This window comes from Oryzias latipes, chromosome 21 (assembly GCF_053564925.1).
Source record: "Oryzias latipes strain Hd-rR chromosome 21, Olatipes_Hd-rR_3.1".
Lineage (NCBI taxonomy): Eukaryota > Metazoa > Chordata > Actinopteri > Beloniformes > Adrianichthyidae > Oryzias > Oryzias latipes.
The window spans coordinates 10,606,177-10,630,490 of record NC_136257.1 but is presented as its reverse complement, the minus strand read 5'-3'; the positions used below and the strand labels follow the sequence as shown (position 1 = coordinate 10,630,490).

General features: G+C 39.6%; 2 protein-coding genes across 2 annotated transcripts; one reads left to right on the top strand and one right to left on the bottom strand.

The window, feature by feature from the left end:
• The first annotated feature begins 2,004 nt into the window (after window positions 1–2,004).
• Window positions 2,005–24,314, top strand: cmss1 (cms1 ribosomal small subunit homolog). Its single transcript, XM_023951050.2, has 10 exons — window positions 2,005–2,156; window positions 21,836–21,957; window positions 22,390–22,452; window positions 22,555–22,693; window positions 22,774–22,833; window positions 22,920–23,022; window positions 23,100–23,160; window positions 23,225–23,312; window positions 23,388–23,476; window positions 24,038–24,314. Exons 1-10 carry the CDS (start codon window positions 2,108–2,110, stop codon window positions 24,119–24,121), a joined length of 858 nt encoding a protein of 285 aa, XP_023806818.1. The 5' UTR covers window positions 2,005–2,107; the 3' UTR covers window positions 24,122–24,314.
• Window positions 3,867–7,917, bottom strand: LOC101167844 (filamin A-interacting protein 1-like). Its single transcript, XM_011493281.4, has 3 exons — window positions 7,728–7,917; window positions 7,076–7,186; window positions 3,867–6,300 (listed from the first exon to the last, which is right to left on the bottom strand). Exon 3 carries the CDS (start codon window positions 6,035–6,037, stop codon window positions 3,890–3,892), a length of 2,148 nt encoding a protein of 715 aa, XP_011491583.1. The 5' UTR covers window positions 6,038–6,300; window positions 7,076–7,186; window positions 7,728–7,917; the 3' UTR covers window positions 3,867–3,889.

The window sequence follows — 24,314 nt, the reverse complement described above, 5'->3', positions numbered from 1 at the left end:
TCAGAGTCATCTTACACACCACCATGCGGTGCTGTCTGGCTACACTCTCTCCTACCACCACTTTGCAGTCATTAACCTCTCTCAAATGACCTCGTCTACATAGGATGTAGTCCACCTGAGTACTCCTACCTCCCCTTCTGTATGTCACTCTATGTTCCTCTCTCTTCTGGAAGTAAGTGTTGACTACAGCCATTTCCATCCTCTTCGCAAAGTCCACCACCATCTGTCCCTCCAGATTCCTTTCCTTCACACCAAACCTGCCCATCACCTCCTCATCACCTCTATTGCCCTCACCAACATGCCCATTAAAGTCTGCTCCAATAACAACTCTCTCTCCTCTGGGAAAACTCTCTATGACCTCATCCAACTCACTCCAGAATCTCTCCTTCACTTCTAACTCACAGCCAACCTGTGGCGCATACCCACTGACTACATTCACCATCACCCCTTCAATTTCTAACTTTAGGCTCATCATCCTGTCTGAGACTCTTTTCACCTCTAGAACGCTGTTTACAAACTCCCCCTTCAGAATCACACCTACCCCGTTTCTCTTCCTATCAACACCATGATAGAACAGTTTGTATCCTCCTCCAATACAACGTGCCTTGCTGCCCTTCCACCTTGTCTCCTGCACACACAGTACATCTACCTTCCTTCTCTCCATCATGTCTGCCAGCTCTCTGCCTTTCCCTGTCATTGTGCCAACGTTAAGAGTCCCTATTCTCAAACCTATGTTCCTGCCTTTTCCCTTCTCTCTCTGGCCACGGACCCTTCTGCCTCCCCTCTTTCTTCGACCAACAGTAGTCAAATTTCCACCGACACCCTGTAGGTTAACAGCATCGGTGGCGGTCGTTGTTAACCCGGGCCTCGACCGATCCGGTATGTCTAAAGTGTTGTGGATGATTCGCATGGTTATTTTGGCAATTTTTACGCCGGATGCCCTTCCTGACGCAACCCTCTCTATTTATGCGGGCTTGGGACCGGCACAGAGGCAACTGGCTTGCAACCCCTGTGGCTAGATTCTGGAAGTACATCATAATACATCATAAAATTCAAAGGACAAAGAAAAATACAGCGATTAAAGAATGGAAACATTTTTAGGCAAGAGGTTTCTATAGGAACCTATTCTTAAAAATACAATTCCATGATAAACCCTTTTCCAAATTAACAAATCTTTGTTGATCTGTCTGCAATGATAAGATAACATGCTTTTACCGTGTAGATTTAGTTACCAAACACATAAAGAAACTTTTAACTCAATCATAAACTACATAACAGTCTGGAGAAAAAAAGAAAACATTTTACGAAACTGAACTGAAAAATCCATTTGAGGTTTCAACCTTTTCCTTTGCAGCAAAACATTTACTCCTCATTTGTTTGCCTTGTGAGATGACTCTTTCTTAACTTCTATTTCAAGACTATCCTTAACAAGAAGTAATCAATTTAAGTATACTGCGAGTAGAATAAAAATGAGGCAGTATGCTTGAAGTTTATTTTTATACTATCTGTATATTGTAAACTTAAAATGTTCAATTTAATCCGAAGATGTAATCAGTTGTATATTTGATTTGATTTGAAATGGTTTATTTCAAGCAATCAAATAAGAATAATACACAACAACAGTACAATCATCAGTCATCCATTCATGCAATGACGAATCAAACTTAGGACAATTATTTGTTATACTTATACTCAAGTATACTACAAAAACTACCCTTCAAGTGTAGTACTTTTTGCTAAAGGGTTGTAAGCTCTTTATTGGTCTCGTTTTTGACCTCCAACTCCCAAGTTAACTTTGCCTAAAAAAAACCTCAGAATCTTTATGCACGTGACTTGAAGTCCCTCCCCCATGTGACGTTTGCGTTCAATTGTAAAAAATAACACTCGTGCTCCCTGAAAAAGTCGGATTTTAATTCATTTCAATTTATTATTCAAGGGGAATAAAAATGTAAACATCTACGCTGTAAATGTATTTAAATAAATCATTTAGTTTTTATTTATTTTTATACTTTGAGATGTAAATGGTAATTCACACCGAGCAGGCTTGAACGCACCCTTAGCACGCCTCGTTAGCGGTATATTTGGATTAAGCAGTAGGTTATTTAGGATGGGAGACGATTTAGGCGATGAGTGGTGGGAGCACGACGACAATGCAGGTATTTACCTAAGAATTTAACTCCACTCTAAAGCATATCATGCCGTATTTAGGAAGTGCTCAATACCTCAACACAGCTTTATTATTTTTTTGGCTAATTAGCAAAGCTAGCCAAACTTAGGTAATTGCTGCCTTTAGCTGCAGCTCTTCAACCTTTAAGTTAACCGAGTTATGATGACAAAAAGGTAACGACGAGTGCGTTTGTGAGTAGTATGCCTTTGATTTTTTTAAGCTGCACGAGTGATTTTTACTCAAACTTTAAGAAAGCCTACACTACAGAAACACACGTGTTTGTGTCTGTCAGTGTGACGCATTTCAACGGCGTTTAAATCGCTCAATCTTTTGTGTGCCGTGAGTTGTTTATTGTATTTTAACTTCCAAAGAGTACAACCTTTTAAATGTACTTAGCTAAATAGGTATTGATTGTGTAAAACTGAAGAAGGTTGCTGCTGTTAGCATGCGTACAGGCCGTTAGGGGGCAGTCACGTCCTCCTTACAATGTGTCCCTCCCTGACAGAGAAACCAATGACGCTGCTGTGCTCTGATCTAATTAAAACAAACCGCTTTTCTGGAAGTTTTAAACATTTTTTTATTCGTTTTTGTATGACATTGACACGTACAAATAAAAAGTTAAACACAATAAAATGTTTCTAAACACATAAAAAAGCAGTACATATTAGATTGATTAAAATACACGATGGAGTAAAAAAAACATCTTTTTTTTTGTCATCCAGTCGTTCATAGAAAGGTAAGAATATAAGATATTTGAAATACCCCAAAACATTTACCCTGAAAACAAGTTCAACTGTTCATTGGTTCTGTTGAGGTTGGGTTTATAGCTCCAACAGCTTTATGGTTACTCTATTTTCTGCACACTGCAGCCGTTCAAAAGCAGATGACAAGATGAAAATTGCCAAGGCACAAAAGATCGTTAAAGTCTAAATGTTAGATTAACTTTTAAAAACGAGGAAATAAAGGACTTGCAAATAGCTCAGAGAATAACTCAGAGAAAAATGACAATGTGGATCATTTTGCACAGATGTGACTAAGATATATATCATGTATCTGACATGTATCTGATAAATTCTGCTCAGACCTTAAGTTAAAGGTGATCAGAGTTGATTGATGACTTGGCTTGTATCTGTATAATTAAATATACAGACATTGATTTGAAAAGAGTGGAAGACATTTTTTGCATTTTAACTTGAACCAAAAAGAAACAAATGTTTTTACCAATTATGTCGGTTTCTATTGTCTTATGTCATTATTTTAATCCATATATTTTAAGATACATTTTATTTGTCTAGTTTTTGACATTGGAAACTACAGATCCACATTGTGATGGTAAATGATCAAATTTTTTTTTTTTTTTTAAAGAAAGGGTTGACAGCAATCTGTTGTTCTTTTCTGTCATCCATCAAATATACTTCTTTAAGAAACAAATTTTCAACCACATCAAAAATCCTGAATAATTCCTGAAGCTAAAAAAGCATCAAATTGTTATTGTAGTGAAGCGTGCAGATATTCAGTCTGTTATTATTATCTATTCTGTTATTAGGATTTGCCTTTCAAGGTAAAATATCAGTTCTTGTTCTCGTATTTTGTTAAATAAACTTCTCCCAAAAGAGCGACGTGTACATGATATTTTTCTATGCATAATTTTGCATCTTCAACCTATTCTTCAGAGCAACTTATGACTCTAAAAATACGGTTCTTCCTTTTTTTTTTTTTGGTCTACTCACAGCTGTAAAGACCTTTCACTGTGATGTTTGATGATGCAGGAGCTAAAGCCGGAGAAATCGTGATGCTGCTCGTAATCTTCCCCACACTTTTGACCAGACAGCCGTTGGAAATCACTTGCGTGCTTTGTTGATGCTGAAGACAGTATGGGCCTACAGTGTGCAGGCTTCTGCCGTCCGTACCATTCAGAGATGGTAAATACTGGCTCCCTAAATGGATGTGGATTTTACTGTCTTCTGCTGTGAGGATGCTGGGACTGGTGTCGTTGCTCTCAGACTCTTCACTCTGCCATTTGCTGAGCTGCTCAGGAGTGCTGCAGAAACTGCTCCGACCTAAAGCTTCGCTTGGTTCAGGAGAACAAGTCCTGACGGTGACTATCTTCATCGGTGAGCTGTTGTCTGGCGTTATGGAGCTTGATGAGAGATTTGAAGTTACCAGCTGGGAGATGGATGCTGGATTTAGCTGGGAGGTGGTGCAGTTGGGGCTTGAATCGGTGTCACTTGCTGGAGTGATGCTGATCCTCTGTTTAGGAGACATGCCAGGTGATGGGACGACGGCCGCAGTCGTCGTGTACGACGTTGCGTTTTCTCCAGAGGGTCCGCTAATCTCGAACGTGGCTGTGTTTCGAGTGTGATGGGGCGTTACTTTGATGTGTAGAGGCTGCCCGGGTGTGTGCGTCAGCATCATTACCTCTCCGTTGAGCGTTTGGGCCTTGTCTGGTTCGGAATGGCTCCTGGAATAAATGCTGCTGTTATCGGAGTGAAAGCTGTACACCAGGGAGCTTCTGTTGGAGGCGCTCGTGTTGTTGTTCCCATGCTGCCCGCTGGTTTCATCGTTTGACCTCTTATGGCATCTGTTGAGGTCGGGAACTGAGTTCTCTGCAGGTTCAGTTTGCACTCCTTTGTTGAAATGGAGGTTCTGGATGTGCTTGTACTCCTCGAGCTCACTCCTTAGATCCTCCATCTCCATGGCCAACTTTTTGTTCTGGATTTCCTGCTGGGTGAGTTTTCTCTGAAGTCTTGTATGATCCACTTGTGCCCTGCAGGTGCTTTCCTCTGTTCCTGTCAGCTTTTGTAGTTTCTCCTTCAGGCTATCTACTTCTTTGGTTAGGAGTCTGGATTTAACCTGCTCCTTCTGGAGATGGCACAGCAGAAGATGCTCCTGGTTGACCTCCTGCTTCTCTTCATGCTCGTACCTGGAAAGCTCCTTCTTCGCAAGCTCAAGCTCTCCTGTTAGGGCTTGTGTTCTCTGCTGTTCCTCCTGGAGCTTCTTTTCAAGGAACTCAAAATCTTTCTCTACTTTGATGAGTTCACGCTTTAACACCTCCTTGTCCTGGAGTCTCTTCCGCAGCGCATCCAGCTCCTGCGTCAGCTCTTTAATCTTGTTGTCGTCTGTGTGGTTGTTTGGAATGGAGATGTGAGCGTACTTCTCCTTTTTTCTGTTGTTGTCAAAGGCATCTAATTTTTTCTTCATTGTGGTTATTTTACCTTCTAACTCTTGGTTCTTCTCTTCCTCCGTTTTGAGTCTGTTTTGGAGCTCAGCCTTTTCCTTTACGATGCTTTTTATCTTCTCTTCAAAATCGGTGCTAAACCGTAATGCGGTCTGACTCTCTTCCTTAAGTCTCTCTGCTGTTGCTGAACTCCCGAACTCATTTCTTTGGCTTTCTTTTCTGTTCATTTTCTCCTCCGCCTGTTTGAGCTTTTCCGCCATACTCTTCCTTTCTTCTACCAAGGCTACAGTAAGTGACCTGAGCTTGCACAGATCCTGCCTGACAACAGTTTCCGTCTTTTCCATTCGGCCTTCAACAGCCTCCAGCTCCCTCACTTTAACTCTGAGTGTGTCCAGCTCAGCCGTCAGCATCTTTCTGGCCTCTGTCTCCTGCTCCAAGCTGTTCTTCAGAACGCTACAGTCCTGTCTGCTTTTCCCTAAAGCCTCCTCTACCCTGTCCAGTTTGTTGATTCTGCCATTGAGCTTCACCACTTCAACTCTCAGACCGTGGCAAAGGCGGTTCTCTTTGGTAAGCCTGTGATCCAGCTCCCGACACTGATCTGCCATTCGGATCAGCTCTTCGTCCTTTGCCTCCATTTCCATCACCCTCCTCCTCAGGATGTCCACCTCTGAAAGTAGGATTGGGGTTGTCATTACGTCTTGGATGAAACTGGATTGCAGGTTTCCAGAATACTGGGGTTTTGGGTTCTGTCTTCTCTTTTAGAGTATGGAATTTCTGTTCAATATAGTAAAAGCGGGTCTCAGAATTTATGTCATTCCTGTTTTCTTTAACTCAGACGTTTAATTCTCCTTAAACAGCGATGTAGGACGGTTAAGAATAGTCACATTCCCCTTATTGCGATAGTCCTTTGATTCTGTTCTTGTTCCTTCTGTTGTTTCTTATTTAGATCCCAAATCTGTAAAGAGAAGCAAGTTTATACAGTATTAAGCAGGCAGATGTCAGTAATAGATTGATGTTCTTGATCTTATGAAACAGATTATGTCCTGTCTTTAATCCGTTTTGTACGGTGGCCCTGAAGTGCAAATCACACCAAGATAATAGTCAATGCAAAAACATGACGTTTTTCCATCATTTTAACTGTAAGTTATTATCTGTGAAGCGATAATGGATCTTCTCTGTGCTAATCATGAAACTTTTGACTCGAATGTCATGGATTCAAACGTCATCACCCAATCAGCGATGTCCCACAGTACCTACCTTTTCTGATTTCTTATTGTGTTTTGTTTGGATTACTAAAAGTTACTTTGGTTTTTTCGAAACATTTCATTTTTATCTCAACTTTTTCCGGAATCGTTAAGGTTTGTGGAATATTTTTTTTACATTTTTAAAATGTAGTGGGTTTTTTTACGTTTTTTTTTTTTTTTTTTTCTTTTGTTGTTGTGATCTTTATGTTTTTGCTTTGAGTCATTTGTTGGCGTGATTTGTACTTCAGGGTCGCTGTAGTTTTAACATAAAAATGTTGCTCGCGCAGAGCACATTATGCTGGAAGTTTCTACAGTGGTTTAGAGTTTTTTTTTTTTTTGTTCTTCTGTTTTTCAAACAAAACACAAAACATGATGCATTCCTGTTCTGTGGGGCACATTTTCTCCTCTAAACAACAAGCAGGCTTTACTAGCATGGCAGATGGTCCCCTAGCAGGGAATTTTGGTTGATTAAGACATCATGCTTACACTCGAGTACTCTTGAGGCTGCACCCAGCCATCTTCTTATCTTCAGAAGCTACCAAAGTCCAGCTTAAAGAGGCAGAAGGTCCCTGCTGTTCTTGAATTATCAGCACGTCCCTAAACACAAGACATAAAGTCACCATTTCTCTGTCAGAAAAACCCCAAAAAGGGGGAGATTTTTTCTTTAACCTATAGTTCACCAATGCATGTAAACAATAACAATTATTTTACCTTAAAATGTGTTTGTTTAAAGCATCAACTTTGTAGCTTATTTAAAAAGAAAGTTGACCAATTTCTTCAGTGGTTACAACATTAAGATGAGATGATAGTTTTTTTCAAACATTAATCCAAGTATTTTCTTTGATACTGTGGTCACATTTTCCAAATATTTGCAGAATAAAAGAACTCATACATATATGTATAAGAGGAACCATCTTTCTTAGTTGCTAATATTTACAAATTCACAAATGCAAGAAAAAACTTAAGTGTAGATCATCCATATAAATAAAACTTAATTTCCTTACTTTTAACAAACAAGTTAAAACAATTTGTAATGCTTCATTCTGTAGATTGAACCACTTTGTAAGACATCCGTTTGTCTGATTTCTTAGTTTGAACTAAGCTTTTAATTAAAAGGCTTTTTTGATTTTCTTCCTACCTGAGCAGGGCTGCTGGTTTTTCTTCTTTTGAAGAAGATTCTTGGAGAGCATGCTTTCCTTTGCCTTCACGTCTCCCTTTCCCAGAGATCCCAGTGATGTGGACATTCCATCCGGAAAACCAAACATTATGAGAAGGGCTCTGCACACCAAGTCTCACTAGCAGTCAGTGGCGCCCATTACATCATCAGTAAATCCTTATATGGGGCTCTGTAGGCTTATGGCCGTGTGTGTGCGTGTGTTTTTTCTGTGCTTAGGCCCATTCCAGATGAGGTCATTGTGTAGCCCTGCCAAAGAGGCTAATGGGAAGGACAGAGTGGTTTTGTGTATAGGCAGAATTTATATTAAAAGAAAATCTTTAATGAATGTTCAAATTCTAATAAACAAAACTTTCTGTAAGCGGATTAGTTTAAATACACGTATTAGTTATGCTGCATAAAAGTCAGACCTGGGCTGGCGTATCTCAAAAGATGGAGCTTTTCCAAAGTTATGCCGAGCATTTCAGGCTGTGTTTGTGGAACACGCGTGTTTTCAGAGAAACATGGTTGGAGTTGTAGCTGCTTTGCCTCAGGCCTGATAACCTGACTTGAAGATGACATCATCAGTCTATAATTGCATCCATATGTCTCCGTCTAGCAATTGGTTTTAAAAATCTTTCTCTGTCATTTCTTTCTACACTGTAGATTTATGTTGGTAGTTTTGGAAATGCTGATTTTCTGCACTACACTCTTGCTGCCTTCAGTTACAAATTCTCTCTTTCTGTTATTACTCAAGTCAAATCTTTGTGCTTTGAGGAAAAAATAAGAGAGGATCATTTGTACTTAGCTCTGGCAACCAGCATTAAATCAAAGAAAAAGGATCCCCAAAACTGCAGTTGTGTATTTTTGTCTTTGTTACCAACAATGTGAATATAGTTTATTTTTCTTTCTCTTCTTTTAAACGTTTTCTGGCTTGTAGCTCAAGAATACATGACTCTAGGAGTTTAAAGTTATTTACCAAATTTTAAAGACTGTAAAGCCCGTCCTATAGTGTAGTGCCTTATCAATGAACGAGCCTATGTTAATGCATAAGGCTCACCGGAATATAAGGTGCATTGAACAATGTGGCTTCATTTTGCTAAACATTTTGACCTATTTGGCACAGAAATTTAGTGTGGGGTTAATCAATTAATTCAATCAATTAATGTACAATACATTCCCGTATTGCGTGCCCATTTGTTCACCTAGCATGCACACAGTACAGGAGGAGCATTAAAGGAAGTCACCCAAAGGTGGGCTAATAAGTAGCCTTCTAATCTTTACTTTCCAAACAAACAGGAAAAAATGCTCGCAAGTGTGAATTTTGGACCCTGCATGCACACATTATTTGCTGCAAGGTACTAAATGAAACAAAACTTGTTCGTCTTTTTTTTTTTTTTACTTGTTTTAAAATTAGTCAACCCCGTAGATTCGGATGTTCAGCATTTTGTAAAACTAAAAGTAAGTCTTAGTTTAGAATCTCAGTCTTATTTCGTAATAATTGCTTTTAGGAACCATCTTAAATCCTGGAATCAGTTTGGCAGGTTAAATTCAATTGCAGAAAAGCATGTGCCCCAAAAGTAAAATGGCTTTTGAGATCAACTGTATTTCAACTATTAGTTTGTGGATATTGATGTAATAAGGAATTTAGCTGCACTGTGCAGCCCTCCTGTTCTGTCATCATCATTAGGATAGGGCTATGCTTCTATTTCTATCCTACTGTGTTGTGGTTTTAAAATGAAGAGATTACTTTCAGGATGTAGCCCTCTATTTAGGGCCTACTGACAGCCCACCATTTGTTTCATACCAGAGTACATTTTACTTCAAAGTACTGTTTGTTTGTTTGGTTGCTGTGACTGGTCATTGTTCTGTTCTTTCATATGAGGGTTTGGCCTGCTTGTAGAAGTGTGCCATGACACTGTTCACTGGACTTGTGAACAGCATGATCAAATCTGAACGTTACTACCACTCATGAACAGTTGCCGGTAATCTATGTTAACGTGTAGCTGCTAGTGTTTGGAAAATACATGGCTACATCAGTTTTATGATTTTAAGTCATGCAAAAACAGAGTCATTACTTGCATTTATTTAAATTTAAACTTCTTTGCTTCATAGCACACCCACGTGAAGAAATGCATTTCTCCTCCACATCACAAGCGCAACATGGAACAACCTACCAGCGGAGGGATAACTAGCCCTAAGTTGCAACGGCTCCTCCTTAAAAAAACAACTTCGGACACCACTACAGCTTCAAATGCCCCTACAATTGTAGCAATAGGGAGGAGCCAGAGGGGTTGGGAAGAAATTCAGATTAACCAATAGTATCCTGTTAGTTGGCCTTTTCATAAGCTAATGATGCATATTTGGACTTTAAATGGTTGAAATGATGCTAAATTCATATCATGCATAATCAACTGAGCTTTTAGGTCTATTATTATGTCCATTCCTAATGAAAAACGACCCCAAAGTGGTATTTTGATCCATTCACACATTTCTGAGTATTCCTGTGCTCTGAGGACCAGCCCATCCCAATCCACAAAAACGTGCGGGTTCTCACATTGTGTTATAGATGATGTGGAGAACAGCCCCTTTCAGGAACAGTCTGTGCTGCCAGCACCACCCCTAGGCTAACACACACACCCACCTTCTCCGTGGAGATTGCAGGGATTGGCAAAACAGCCATTTCTTTGCGCAATATGCACATTCATCTTTGCAAAAGTTTTTATATAGTTTGTTATTGTGGGCGAGACACAGACGTGCTGCCAAGGTTGACTCTAGGTTGACGTCATGAAATAGGCGGGACTCACAAGGAACTAAAGGCGGTGCCTCAGAAATCAAGTCGTCTTACTTTTGAGCAGCAAAATGAACTGCGAAAATAACTCATTTCATTTTTTAAAAATCGCTCTTTAATGTGTCACAGGTAATATATTACCATATATATAGTTTACTCTGAAAGGCTGGCTCTGGTTAAGTGTTGTATCATCTTTAATAGGCAGGCTGGGATTGGTAGTTTTTAACCTGTAGACAGTCTTTTACAGGTACTGCAAATGAAATTACCTTAATTTCCAGATGCTACTTTTGTCACACGCTTTCAACCCTGTGGCTTATTCAAGGATGCGGATAATTTATGGATTTTTTTCTAACCGATGCTAGGGGCGCTCGAGCAGAAAAGGTATGCGTGAGACAGGGGGAATGCAAGTTTAATGTAAATTCCCGCTTTGAGAATGAAAAGCACGAACAGATACTCACGGGAATTCAAAAAGTACAGCAGAGGGTTCTAGCTGTTAGTCATCTGTGCTGTCACTCATATAACTGACTGCAATGGAAAACTATCCGTGAACCATATGTCTCTTGACTACCAACAGTTTCAAGAGGAGGCAATGAGAGAAGCTGAATGCCTACTCTAATTTTCGGAATCAAGCCCATTTAAATTGGCACGCGCATAAGCAGCCAAACAGCATGGAGGTCACTTCTGCTCTTAGACCCCTCATTCATGGTGCAACAAAAAGAAACGTCCATGCTCAGCCCTATTTTGGCCGCATCCCACAATCCCTTTCTGCTATTAGAACCAACGTGCACGTGACCACCACTATAATATGACACAGCTTTCAAGTTAAAAAGCACTCATTAAAAGCAGTGTGAAAAAATCCACCATCGCCAACAGTTGTGGAAAAGCCGGTCTGCTGATGGAGAGAACAGCGCAAGCTCAGGAGTGAATTTGCCTTAGTGACACTGACAACTACAACAAAGGAGAGAAAGAGAGTGTGGCGAAGAATATCTGACGCTATTCCAATCCGACACTGAGGAGGCAGACTTCTATGGTTTCAGTGCACAGGAGGAAGATGAAGAAAGCTCTTTGACTTTTACCGGTATGTTTTTTTTAGCCAGCCCTGTTACTACCATATTGCTGCCGTGTTACTGCCGTGTCACAGGCTCTGTTTGGAAAGAAAAGCTCAGGTATATTTTTACAACTTTGAAAACTCTTTCTGTGTACTGTCGTTCTTTGTAAATATCATGTGTTGAACCTTTCCTGCGATTACTTTTTTTCTTTCTTTCCTCTCCGCCATAGGCAGATCTTCCTTCACTTCCCCGTTTAGACCCTCAGAGCCTCCAGAGTGGGTCTATAAAGAATCATTCATTTTTCTTCTGGGGGAAACCTTCTTTTATTACAGTTCTCTTTCACTCTGTATAACAAACATAAACACACACCCCCAACACACTTTCGCTGCTCTTGCACTCACTCCCTCTTGCGCTGCACGCACGCTCTCCCCTCCTTTCGCTGCACGCACTCCCTCCTCCTTACACGCACGCGTGGTTTCAGCACATTCACATCCTCAATCTACAACACAGTGTGGCGACCCGGGGGTTAGCACCACTTTCAGCCCCTAAGACTCATGGGAAGTGGGGAATTGTGGGTGTAAAGTTCCTCACCATGACTGAGGTGGCTGTGAGCAGAAGTGACATCAATGCTATTTGGCTGGTAGTGAGTGTGTTCTAATAAATAAGCTATAATACTGGGAAGGCGAATATGCAATCTGCGTTTGCTCCTCCCTCTCTGAGACTGTTGGAGATGAGCAGAATGTATGCTACAACATGTTTAAACGTAGGCGCATGCGGCTAATATACAGGTGCGGCTTGTGTGTGTATAAAAATAGTTTTCTCTTTAAAAATGTAAAGGGTGCGGCTTGTAATCAGGTGCGCTAAAACAACTTGGTTCGTTCTGGGATGGAATGCCAAAAGACAATAGACAATGGACCAAACCAGGTGATGTCAAGCATTTACGACAGCCGCACGTTTGGACAGCCTGAAACAAACACTCTCTTGAAAGAAATGTTCGGACCCTGCGTTTTAATTTACCGGCAGTCTATTCTTTTGTAAAATAAACATGTAAGACTGATTCTGTTATACATGCATTTTAGGGAGCAAGTCAACTGATGTTTACTGTGAATCATAATTTTTAAGTGCCTATGTAATCCTCCTTCAACGTGGGTAATACTGAATGAAGAGATTGTATAGCGTGACTGCAATGCACTGTATAATTTGCAGCTAAAACTCATCAGTTGTGCATATGGTATTTAGTGGAGCTATGTAGAAAAAAGAAAAGTTTGTTTTGAGTTTTGAGCCAGGTTGAGTGGTTGTTTTGGCTCAGAGCATGTACTTTGGAAAAGAAACATGATTGAGACACAGTTAAAAATTTAGGTAAAAACAAAGCAGGAATCCGGCGAGGGAACGAAGATGAAAGGGATGTGGCGCTTTCTTCATGTGTTTTTAAATTTAGGGACAAAATTGAAATGACCTAAGCATACACCCAACAAAAGCCCACTGCACTGAAAACAAGGACTGTGTCGGAATTCCCTCACTACTTAGGGTAGCTAGATAGGGCGTTCGCCATTTTGTAGAGCTGTCCAAATCTACAATTAAAAATCCAGTGCCCTGGAAATTTCCCAGAAGTCTCTGCAAAAACTAGTGTGTGTCAAAGCTCTCTTGATCAGTTAACATAGACCACAATGCATTGCATTTGTACGATTTCTCATTTCAAATTTTTTTTGTAACATTTTATATAAACTATCCATGTTTTTTAATTGGAACTCAATGTCTTAATAAATGGTCTTCATAAAAAGTGCATATTTATTAGGCTTTTACTTTTTAAAAAAAAGGATGATAAGAAGAAAAAGAAAAGTAGTAAGCACGTGTCTGAATTGGATTAAAATCCAGGGCTCTTGATAGTTCAACACTATATGGTCTTATGTTGCATTCCCATCGGACGTGATTCACACATCAAGGGCGTCGAGTTTCAATGTTAAGTCTACAAGCATAATTTGAGGTTCTGCTGTGCGATTCAGGTTATTAATTAATCTGGTTAGAATTAGAAAATATGCCTGAAAGTATGAAATATCCAAAAATGGTTCCCACAAATCCACAAAGTTGCTGTTTAATCAAGTATTTGCTCTTAGGACTGGATGAGACACAGCCATTGCATTTGCATGTTCCTGGTTTTCACTTTGGGTTTTGTCAAATAGAATTTTTTTTACTATAACCATTATACTGACCTTGCTATTTATCCTAAATTTCATTTGCGGCTTTGTTGTATCATCCAGTTTTTTTGTTTTGGCACACAAATGCAGACTACTAGTCTCCATACAAGCCTTCAAGGCCAGTGTGCGTACAGTTTCTCCAAGTGTAGATTTGAGAGCAGACTTTCGTGTGATCCAGAACTGAGAACGTCCAACAAAAAAACTGGATCACTGGCTACAATCCCATTAAAATGTAGTATATTTAGTTATGCATTTATGTGCATACCCTGGTTTGTCATGGAAATGTTCCCCCCTCATTAGGAAACCCATAGACTCATCATTAAGTAAAAGAAAAAGTTTTTTTTTTTTGCTTTGTGTGCTTTTGTTGATCTGAGTGTGAGCATTCCAATTATGGATTCCATGTCTTTCTGTGCGTTTGCAGAGTGTGATCAGTGCCAGCCTATATGCGAAGTCTTAACTTGATCCAAGAAGTACAGTACTCCGTTTGTCTTGAGTAAAGTTGCTCTATAAAGGCTACCTTAAGGTCAGGTTCACTGCCTAGACGTTGAGCAGCAGCCAACGGTGCTTCTGCTGGCTCATGTAGCCACAAGGATCTTTGCAGACCAACATAGACTACAAGAATCTAAGCCTTCACAAGCGTGCATCACAAAGCTCAGATCTGGCATGTTCCAGCATGCTGGGATATTTAAATCCCTTAGCCTGTTCTATTCTAGCTGTAAATCCTCAACTCTTTTACATCAAGAGGGATTCAGTTAATCATGGGTGGATATTTCGACATGCTCGTCTTTAATGCAGGCTATTCATTTAGGAGGAAACTGAAAGCGTCTGTGTTTTCTTAGGCATTCATTTTCACCACTTGGGTCCAATGTTCACATTTCTCTTTGTCATGAAACATTAGGAAGACGCAGCGCTTTTCTATTGTGGAAGAGATGCTTTTGGCTCTTCTTCTGCTCTTCTAGTCCATGAAAGGCCTCAAGGTGATGGTAGTACAGTAACTCCCCAAGCTGTTGCATCATCTGTTTGGATGAACACTTCTTGGACTGCAAAGGGATTGAGTTAAGTAATAAATACAACAAAGTCCGTCACAGTTTTGCTGTTGCCTCAGAACAAATGGCGGTCTCAAAAGTACCAGCAGTTTATATTGAAATAAATTTTCAAAAATCATTATCAGACTACTAATTCAATATGTGTAATTGCATAATTTTATAAATTATATGAAAACATTTTTCTAATGACAGAAAAACCACCAGGATACGGGTCTTTAAAGCTTGTGTTGACACTCCTGAGTCCTTCAGTGAGGAAAAAATTCCTTTTTTATGCATCTGGCTGAGAATAATGTAGCTGACTAACTGAATGATTGTTTACAGCAGTAATCAAATAATTGTGTGGGTAGATGTAGGTAACTTGGCCTTTTTATTTAATGTTAAGTCATCAAAGAAAAAGGCTCCAGAGGAAAAATGTAGAAGAAAAAATGTAAAGTGACAAGTAAATATAAAAACAAGGAGCACAGCAGCTTCTAACTCATTTCCTTAACCCCCATTATCTATGTTGTCTTTAGTGTATCAGTGTCAACGTGAGGTTTTTACAGGATATCTGTGAGCAAAAATACTGCACTATTACAGCACTGTGTCTGCGGTTAAAGTTCAAAGTAAACCGTTAACATAAAAGACTAATGTAGGTTCTGTGAAATAAAGCAAACAAATGAGCAAAGACCGCCTGGACAAGAATTCTCACACTACTGTGGTCAAGTTATAGAACACTACATTTTTGTTGAAAAATGTTCTGTACAATATTTTGTTGGACTCTTAACATGATAGAATCTTGATGTCTGCAGGTTCTTTAATCTTGTCCCTTTGATAATCTGCTTAAGTCCACACTTGTCTCTTTTGCTGGTGCATCTTCTCCTGCTACATTTTGCCCTTCCATTAGACTTTCCATTGATCTGCTTGGACACAGGACTCTGAACAGCCAGCCTCGTGAGCTATAAACTTCGGTGGCTTAGCCAGACTATGAAGCTGATCAATGATGGTTTTCTGGCTAGTTGCCGGGTCTGAAGTTTTTTCCCCATATTCAACCAAACCGAACCAATTGAACGATATCTGGGGAGCGGTGCGTGATTTGAGTTTAGTAAATGATTAGTTGGTGGAACTCAGTTTAAAACCTCCATACCCTGCAAAATTTAGGTAGATTTTTCCACAAGATTCTAATTTTCTGAAATCTTGTTTTGTAATAAATAAATAAATAAAATAAACAAATACCTGAAATGAATTAAAAAGTGGGCCTTGAATTTATATTAAATCCAATTTTCATGTTTTGAATGATGACCACATCCTGTAAAAAATATCTAAGGGACTTTTGATGGTATTAGAAACTTTCTCTTCAGTTTCTCTGTAGGAATGACCTACATTTCTTAGTGTAGCAAGGGTCAGTCTGTAAAATTGTTACTTTTTTTTTTTTACCAGCACACTTCTTCCAGCTGTACAGTACTGTTATAATGAGGCTCATGAGGAGGTGGTGCCACAGTGAGCTCCAGTACTGCTTCAATGCTGACAGAGAAGGTTGTAAATAATCAAGAACCGGTAAACCAAATAATGGACCATCTGTAGGAATGGCTTCAGACTAGATCAACCTCTATTGCTCATGATTCCTGTTATGTTTCGTGGAAAGGCCATTTGTCTGTCATTCTAAGATGTATACAATGTGGTGTTCGTACAGAGTTTTGAAGGTTGACTTTGTTTAATCTGCCTTGAAAAAAACCCAAGTAGTTGCCACCATAAAGCAACCAAAGGTAAATGAACACCATATGAACCAGTTACAGTATATTTGGATCGAACATGTGTCATGCTTGTCCAGATATATCTGTTAGGAAGGCCGACCTCATCAGCAAAACATTGCCTGCCAGCCACTTTTCTCCCACTAAATCTTCTTATCCCAGAAAGAGAGCAGGTTCTCATTAGTGAAAGATGATCTCATCTCTCCTATTCCTCAGCTCTTTTCCAAACCCCTACAGCGGCCAAGAACGCCTTTTTTTCTTCTTCTAAAACATCAGAATGTTTGAGGAAAGCAAATAAAATGTCTTATAAAATGTTTTGAGAAGGAAAAAAAAAATAGTTCTTCCTACATATCTTGAATTTTTCTTGGATTGTATCTGCCTTTGAACGGGAAGCAGAACTTGAAATAGGTCTAGTTGGAAGAAATGTAACCCAGGAGGTAGAGAGATTAATCGTTGACCTGCTTTTAGCAAACATAAACATATAAACAAGTAGCGTTTGGTGTTATTGAGGCCAAAAAACGTTGGCACTTCAGGGAATCTTTGCAGGAGAAAACAGCCTCACGGACGAGATGTTTGCCTGATTTAAACTGTAGCGAACTTCCTTCGTAGTGGAAGCTTTCACTTAAAGAAGGGGACCACAGAACTTAAAACTCCAATTTTTGACACCATCTTAACAGAGATTATTCACAAATATTTGGAGTTTCATGTTCTAAAGAGAGATTTAATGGGTAGAAAAGTTTTAGAAAAATGAAAGGACGTTGATGAGTCCCGAGGATCTCTTGAGCTTTTGGTAATGGCTTTGTCTCACCCATGCGTAATAAGTGGTGCAGGTTTTGAACTTGACTGGGCCCATGGACAGTCATAGATGGAAGCGGCTGCATTCCTAAAGACCCACTCCAATCAAAACTGTGTTTTTTAACATGTTCAACACATGTCTGAGCCTCACCTACTTCACCCTTACTAACCCTTACATGTTGTTTAAGCGTTCACTAAGCGTAAAAAATTGTGCATGGACATTTTCGCTCAACGGGTTTAACAAGTGGTCTTCAATCTTAAAATTTCATGCAGGTTACCTGCGTGCCCCTTAGTGGTTTGTCCATTTCGCCGCCAGTCTGTATCCATCCACAATGGAGGTTGAGACTAAGGAATTAGCCAGTGGCCTAAAACACCCTCTGATGTTCATTTTATTACAAATGTCTTCAATTTTCTTCTCCTTTTCATTCATGCAGGCTTTTTCTGTTTGCATTTAAGCACTGACACATCATTACTCTATTCACACAAAGGGTGTCTTGTCAAATAGGATCTCTGTGCCTTCTGAATATTTCCCACACACCATAAGTCAGATGGATTTATGTACACAGATTGATGTAAAACCCTCTGAACTCAAGTCCTGGTTTGGAGCTGGAGGCTGCTTTGCCGATGCCAGCTTTGCTCCTCTGAGAGCCTCAACCACCAGGCAGGTTGTTAAGCTAACATGCAATCGCGGTCTGTCATTACTGCATCCAGAGAAGCTGAACCGTTTCTTTCATCTAATAAACATTCAACTTTTGTTTTTTAAATTGCATGCTTTTACTCTGAAAGTACCAATTACAGTAACGGTCACAACAGCAGTTTGAGTACCGGATGGTCAAAAGTAGGCACCATTCACAAAATAAGAGTTAAACCAGGTTAGTCGCACTAGTTTTTAGGATGTACTGAAAATCCTTTTCACCCACGTCACTAAGCCCTGTTTATCCACTAGACATTGTTTTTGTCTTTTTCTAGATCAGCTTTCTTTTGCACTTTCTCTAGTTTGCTTGAGTTCTTTGGTTCCCTTCATAGTTTTTGTTTTCACTCTTTATTTCTGGAAGAGCAATGACCGCCTGCTAAATCTCTAGTTTCTATGAATTGAACCCAACCACACGAGAACCTTCACCGACGGCTCGACCACGGTGACATCATGTGTTCCTCCACTGTGTGAGAGTTTGGATTTCAGGCCTGCCCTCTTGAGTTATGGAAACAAACTGAAACAAATACCAAACACTTTAGATGGTTTCTTGTTTTGCACAGGCTCAGCCACGTTGGTGGTCATTCTTGTTTTACAATAACAAATCTATAAATCAGAGTAAAACCATACGTTTGAAAGAGCAGAACAGACACTCTTTGTACTATAGCATGTGTTTCACAATATCATGTTGGCTGTTGTTGTAATGGAATTCCTTTTTCGCTTTACAGCAGATTTATTTCTGAGTATTCTTTTAGTTACAAGGAACTGAAAGTTTCAGCTGCTCCCTCCATCTAATCCTGTTTCTGCATCCTCCTCAGACGTCCTTCTCTACATCCATGACCCTTCTCTTTGGTCTTCCTCTTTCCTGTAGCTCCATCCTCATCCTCACTGTCCTTCCTCTCAGTCTGCCTTCCTGCACTTATATCCAAAATATCCGGCATGATCTGTTCCTCTGATGGATTCATTCCCGATGCTATCCATCCTCATCGCTCCCTAAGGACTGGATTCAAATCTTTGCTAGACTGAGCTCAATTCAAGCTTGTGCTGCTGATTATTTTATAGTGAAAAAATTGAACCTAAAGTTACCATAATTTTCTCCCTCTATTAAGGATTTTAGTTGAAAATTTTAACAAAAAATGTACTAAATTTGTACTCCAATGAGTGGAATTTCAGAAATGTCCTAGGTTCATCTAAATTATTGTATAACAAACATGCAAAATGTGTGGGTTTTTATACCACCTTTCTGATGTTTAGGTCAAAAGTGCAACTAAATAATTTTTTGAATGCAGTTTAGATTTTTTTAACCTGAAAAGGATACCTTTTTTTTGTTCAAATGTTTCAATTCCTACATGAAAGCTCAATTTCAATTGGAGCTGTCGTCCCTCTTTTTACCTCCATGCAGCCAGAATGGCATGTTCCTCCTAAATCTGCTGAAATCTGTGCCTCCTACGTAACGGCACAGGTCAAACTCTGACATTTCTCCATTTAATTCATGAATATGAATGTCTTTGAAGATGATTTTTTTAATCCAAAAAAAAATCTATATATTAATGTAAATAGAATTTGTTTTTGTTTTTTAATCAAGCTTAGTAACTTGTTTTCAATTGCAACTATTTTTAATGTCCGCTTCCATCATTGAACTAATGGAGCTGCACAGTTTACACTGAAACTCCAACTTTCTTCTTGTCTATTTTCTTTTTCCCTTCTTAGAGGGAACTGTGTGAGGATTTTAGGAAGGTGTTTTCCGAAAAACACACAGGTGTTTGTTCATTCCCATGTGAGAGATGACACTTTTTCCAGTGTGGATATAGATATGAGATTTTTCTTTTTCCAGCTCCTCTTTGGTTCCGATCTGTTGCTCGATGGATCCCCTTCTTCCTTACTGAAGCCCAGATCTCCAACACTAAGATGTTTCCACTAGTGTGGCTCCATAAAGGAGGGTCGGATGGAGATGAACTAAACACTGGCAAAAGATGGAATGCTGGCAGGTTTTTGTGAGAGTAAATCCAAAAATGCTTTTTTCTAAACATACACATCCTCCTCTGCAGTAAGTTACAAACAAGTCTGCTTCTCTCCATGTTTTCCCAGACAAACATAAATCTTTAACAAAAAAAAGAGAAAAAATCCTCCTCTTTCACTCCATGATGGCTCGTGTTGCTGTCTCATAAAAAAACCAGCAAGTCATGACCTTTTATAAACAATCACTTTAATTGTCAGAATAACCATTCTTGCTATGCTACTTTTTTTTTTTTTACATGTTCTTGATAATCCTATTTTTTTGTACTTGTTTTTCTCTTTAGTTAAAGTTATTCGAGTTATAAACTGACCAATCAGATGCCTCAATTAAAGTATTTGGTCTCGCGTCCAACGTTTGTCAGATTTTCTCTAGCCTGCTTTCAAGTGGTAAGGGGTGTAAACTTCCAACATACGCACTCTTGACTGGTTGCCATAGTAACACAAGACTCAGACCGACTTAGACTGTGTCCGAATTCCTTCCTTACTCACCTCATATAGTGCACTATTTTGTAGAGCTATCCGAATCTACCCTAGAAAGTCCCCTAGAAATTTCCCAGAAGTCTCTGCAAAACACCGGTGTGTATCGATGCTCACTAGATTGGAAAAGATGGACCACAATGCATTGCATTTGAGTTATTTTTTTTTAAGTATTTTAAGTTATTTTTATTTTAATAAACCATCCAAGTTTTCATCATCAGAACACAGCTGATTCATAAATATTTTTTGTAAAATGGTTGTATTTATTAATTTTTACTTTGTGAAATAGTAACAAAACAGTGGTGAGCATGGTGTCTGATTTTTATTTTAATCCTGGGCACTAGATAATCCCGCACTAAATCGTTTTTTTTTAGGGAGTTGGGCGAGAATTTTGACATATCTTTGGATTAATCGCTGCCAACTGATGTGGTCTGACTCCAACATGGCGGTAGCCATATTCCCAAAAAAATAGCATCTGAATTGACCACTTGGTAGGAGGCGGAAGTAAGCCGTTTTCTATGCGTGACGTCAGACTCACTCAGTCCAGTTTAACTATTGATTGTGATGTGACCATTGAATCTTTAACTCTAATTAGGAGAGAGAAATTTATTATTAAGAATTAGATTTGTAGGATTTTTGTGGTTTTTTGTTTTGTTTTGTTGTTTTTTGAGGATTTAACAACCATCTAGCATAATTTTGCACATGTTTTTAACTTTTGATACTTGATTAAATTTTGCTATGAAAATTCCTGAAACAGTGTTGTGTCTACTTTACTGATATAGTATTATGTTTTATTCATATGAATGGCTTTTATAAGTAACATAATCTGCATATATTTCAGATGACTGATCTGCATTTGCCATGTTGATTTCTAAAATAGTTATTTTTGATGTAATACTTAAGTAATTCATCTTTGTCATGTGCTTTATCGATATCTTATGATTTTTAATTCTGTCTGATAAAACCTAGGAACCGGATATTGATAAATCATGTAATAAAATGGTTACAGTATAACGGGGTGGGACTTCCTTCCACTCCCTTTCAAGCAATGTATAACTGATGATTATATTGCTGTTGTGTATTATTTGTACTTAATTGCTTGAAATAAACCATTTCAAATCAAAATCAAATCTTAAAATCTCCTTTGATTTAGAACCGATGGCAGTTTAACACAGTGGCTGGTGTTTCCAGTGTTTTACCATTAAGAATTCTGTTTGCAGGATCCACGCCTTTTGGTTTTTTTTTTTTTTTTTTTTTTTTACTGTTGTCTGTCAGTTAAATCAAAAAATTGACTCTTTTTTAACAGATGCTTCAGAGGCAGCAGAAGAGGAAGAGGAGAAGCCTGTGGAGCAAACACAGATGAAAGCAGAGAAGAGGAAGAGGCAACCAGACAAAGCAGCCAAAGTGAAGAAGAAAAGCACCGAGCAGGTTTTCCTTGTTTGTAAAAACTAACCTGCAACTGTAGAGAACATGTGAAAAAAATACTAAAAAAGAAAAAAAAACGTAAAATGTGTTTGGAGAAAACTGTACTAAAAAGGCCCCTTTGCTTACATATGTAAACTGTTCATATAAAATAACTCCAGCGACTCTTTAGCATGCTAATACGATATAATGGAATAAGTTTTTGCTGTTTTAGGAGTTTTTACCTCCCATTCAGTGTAAAGTTTTTGCAAAAGCGAACAGAATTTTTTCAAATATATTGTGCTCCTTTTTTAAAATCTAAAAATAAATGTAGCAATCACCAGGTGTTATTAAAAGATTAAAGTAAATTATTATTCATAAAATGTTTAGTTTAGTTAATAAAAGCAGAATTAGAGCAGATCGTTGATCTTTGTCCTTCATTCCTGTCCTTTGGAGCAGAAACATCCAGTGGTTCCTCAAACTAAAGAGACGGATGAACTGCAGCCCAAAAAGAAGAGGAAGGTGAGTGGGGCGACACCTGCTGGTAAACTATGGAATTGCAGCCTTGACTACACTGGAGGCCAGTGATTAATCGGTCTCATGCGCGCTCCGTTCTCCTTTCAGAGGAAGAAGAAAACGATCACGGACGTTCTTGCGACCTCAGACCCAAAGCCCGGCAGTCCGGCGGACCTGCAGGATCTGGTCACGCTGTACTTCTCCGACAAACGCTCCGTCATCGAGCTGGAGGAGCTGAAACTGGCCGGTGAGTCTCACACAATTATTGAAGACCTGGAGTTCAGTTGGACCCACTGAGGTCCCTGCTTGTGCTTTGTCATGATCCAGACTCCAGTTTCCTGTCAAGTAATGATTTGACCCACACTCTCTCATCTTACCTGAAACAAGGTGAGCAACGTTCTAACTTTTGATGAAATCCAGTGCCGTTTTTTTGCATCTGAGGTTTTAGCTGCGTTTGTTTCTGCTTTTTAAAGTTTGTCCCAAGTGGGCAAAAATCCAAAAGCAGCACTCGGAGACCGGTTCTGTTGTTATTCTCATCGTTTGCAGCTCTGCGCTTCGAGCCATCGAGCTACTCAAGTAAGTGAGCGGGTCTGCTGTGGGGCTAATGTCACCAAACGTTTCAGTCAAAGCAGTTCTTTGTATGCGGTCGACAGGCAGGTGACGGCGTTCAAGGGGGAGGCCAAAGCTGTGAAACTGTTCGCTAAGCACATCAAGGTAGTTCAGATGAAGTGGATCATTCTGACGCCTGCAGGTTGTTGAGGAGTCCTTCTTCCTGCAGATCGATGAGCAGGTGAAGCTGCTGCGGAAAGGCGTGGCTCACATCGGCGTTGGCACTCCCGGCCGGATCAGCGCTCTCATCGAGAAGGGTATGAGTGTGTCTGATCCGTTCCGGTGTGGCTGCTGTTGTTCTGCAGCCTGCTCAGTGTCACTTCACTCCACAGAGGGCCTCAACCTGCAGGCTTTGAGGTACGTCGTTCTGGACTGGAACTGGAGGGACCAGAAGCTCAGGAGGATGGTGGACATTCCAGAGGTGAGCTGCTGCCCTCTAGTGGTTCAAACGATTATAAGTTCCAGTTCATGTTGTCTGGTCTCAAGCATCGACAGGATATGAGAACTGGACTGAGCGAGTGTGACTAGGGATGGGTATCGTTAAGGTTTTAACGATACTACTACTCTTATCGATCCGGTACTCTTATCGATACTTTTTGAGGACGAAAAAAAATAAATAAATAACAAATTAAGAACATAAAGTGTTTTATTTCCTCACTATGCAACAACATTGTTTTTTTTTAACAAAACATTTTACTTTATAAATGAGAATGTTCCAGACAGGATATTTATTTAATCTAATTGTTTTTATTATTTATGAGTGTGATGTTTCATTTGATCTTCTTCTCCAGTACCGATAGCAGAACCATTCAGGTCAGATCTTAACGATACTGCGGTCTTGAAGAATGCGGCCCCGGGACTGGTTCAGTACCTGGGCACGGTACCCATCCCTAAGTGTGACGTCACACATAGAAAGTGCTTTAGTTCCAATGAAAGTCAATTCAATTTCCTCTAGACTCTGGGATTTACTTGTTTCTTTCAGATCAAATTGGACCTCATGAAGCTCCTGGAGAATGGAATCTTTTCTGCCTGCAAAGAAGAAAAAGTCAAAATGGGACTGTTTTAGCCTGCATGGTGTTGTGGACTCCAGTCCTCATGAGATGTTGGTGTTTTGAGGTGACACCGGCGTTCCGGGAATCACTCAGAAAGGCCCCCTTGTTTTCCTTTTGGGAATCGTCAGACCCCGGGAAGTGGGCCATTGGAACTCCAGAGTGGTATCGGGGAGCGATGACTTGAATAAACAGACTGTTTGAAAACCA

What these genes read in the sequence shown, in the direction of transcription:
- cmss1 (XM_023951050.2), top strand. Translation starts at nt 2,108, where the DNA reads ATGGGAGACGATTTAGGCGATGAGTGGTGGGAGCACGACGACAATGCA. An exon ending in CGAGCCATCGAGCTACTCAA is followed by an intron (nt 23,023 to 23,099) that starts GTAAGTGAGCGG and finishes TGCGGTCGACAG; the next exon opens with GCAGGTGACGGCGTTCAAGG. An exon ending in CAGCGCTCTCATCGAGAAGG is followed by an intron (nt 23,313 to 23,387) that starts GTATGAGTGTGT and finishes TTCACTCCACAG; the next exon opens with AGGGCCTCAACCTGCAGGCT.
- LOC101167844 (XM_011493281.4), bottom strand. Translation starts at nt 6,037, where the DNA reads ATGACAACCCCAATCCTACTTTCAGAGGTGGACATCCTGAGGAGGAGG.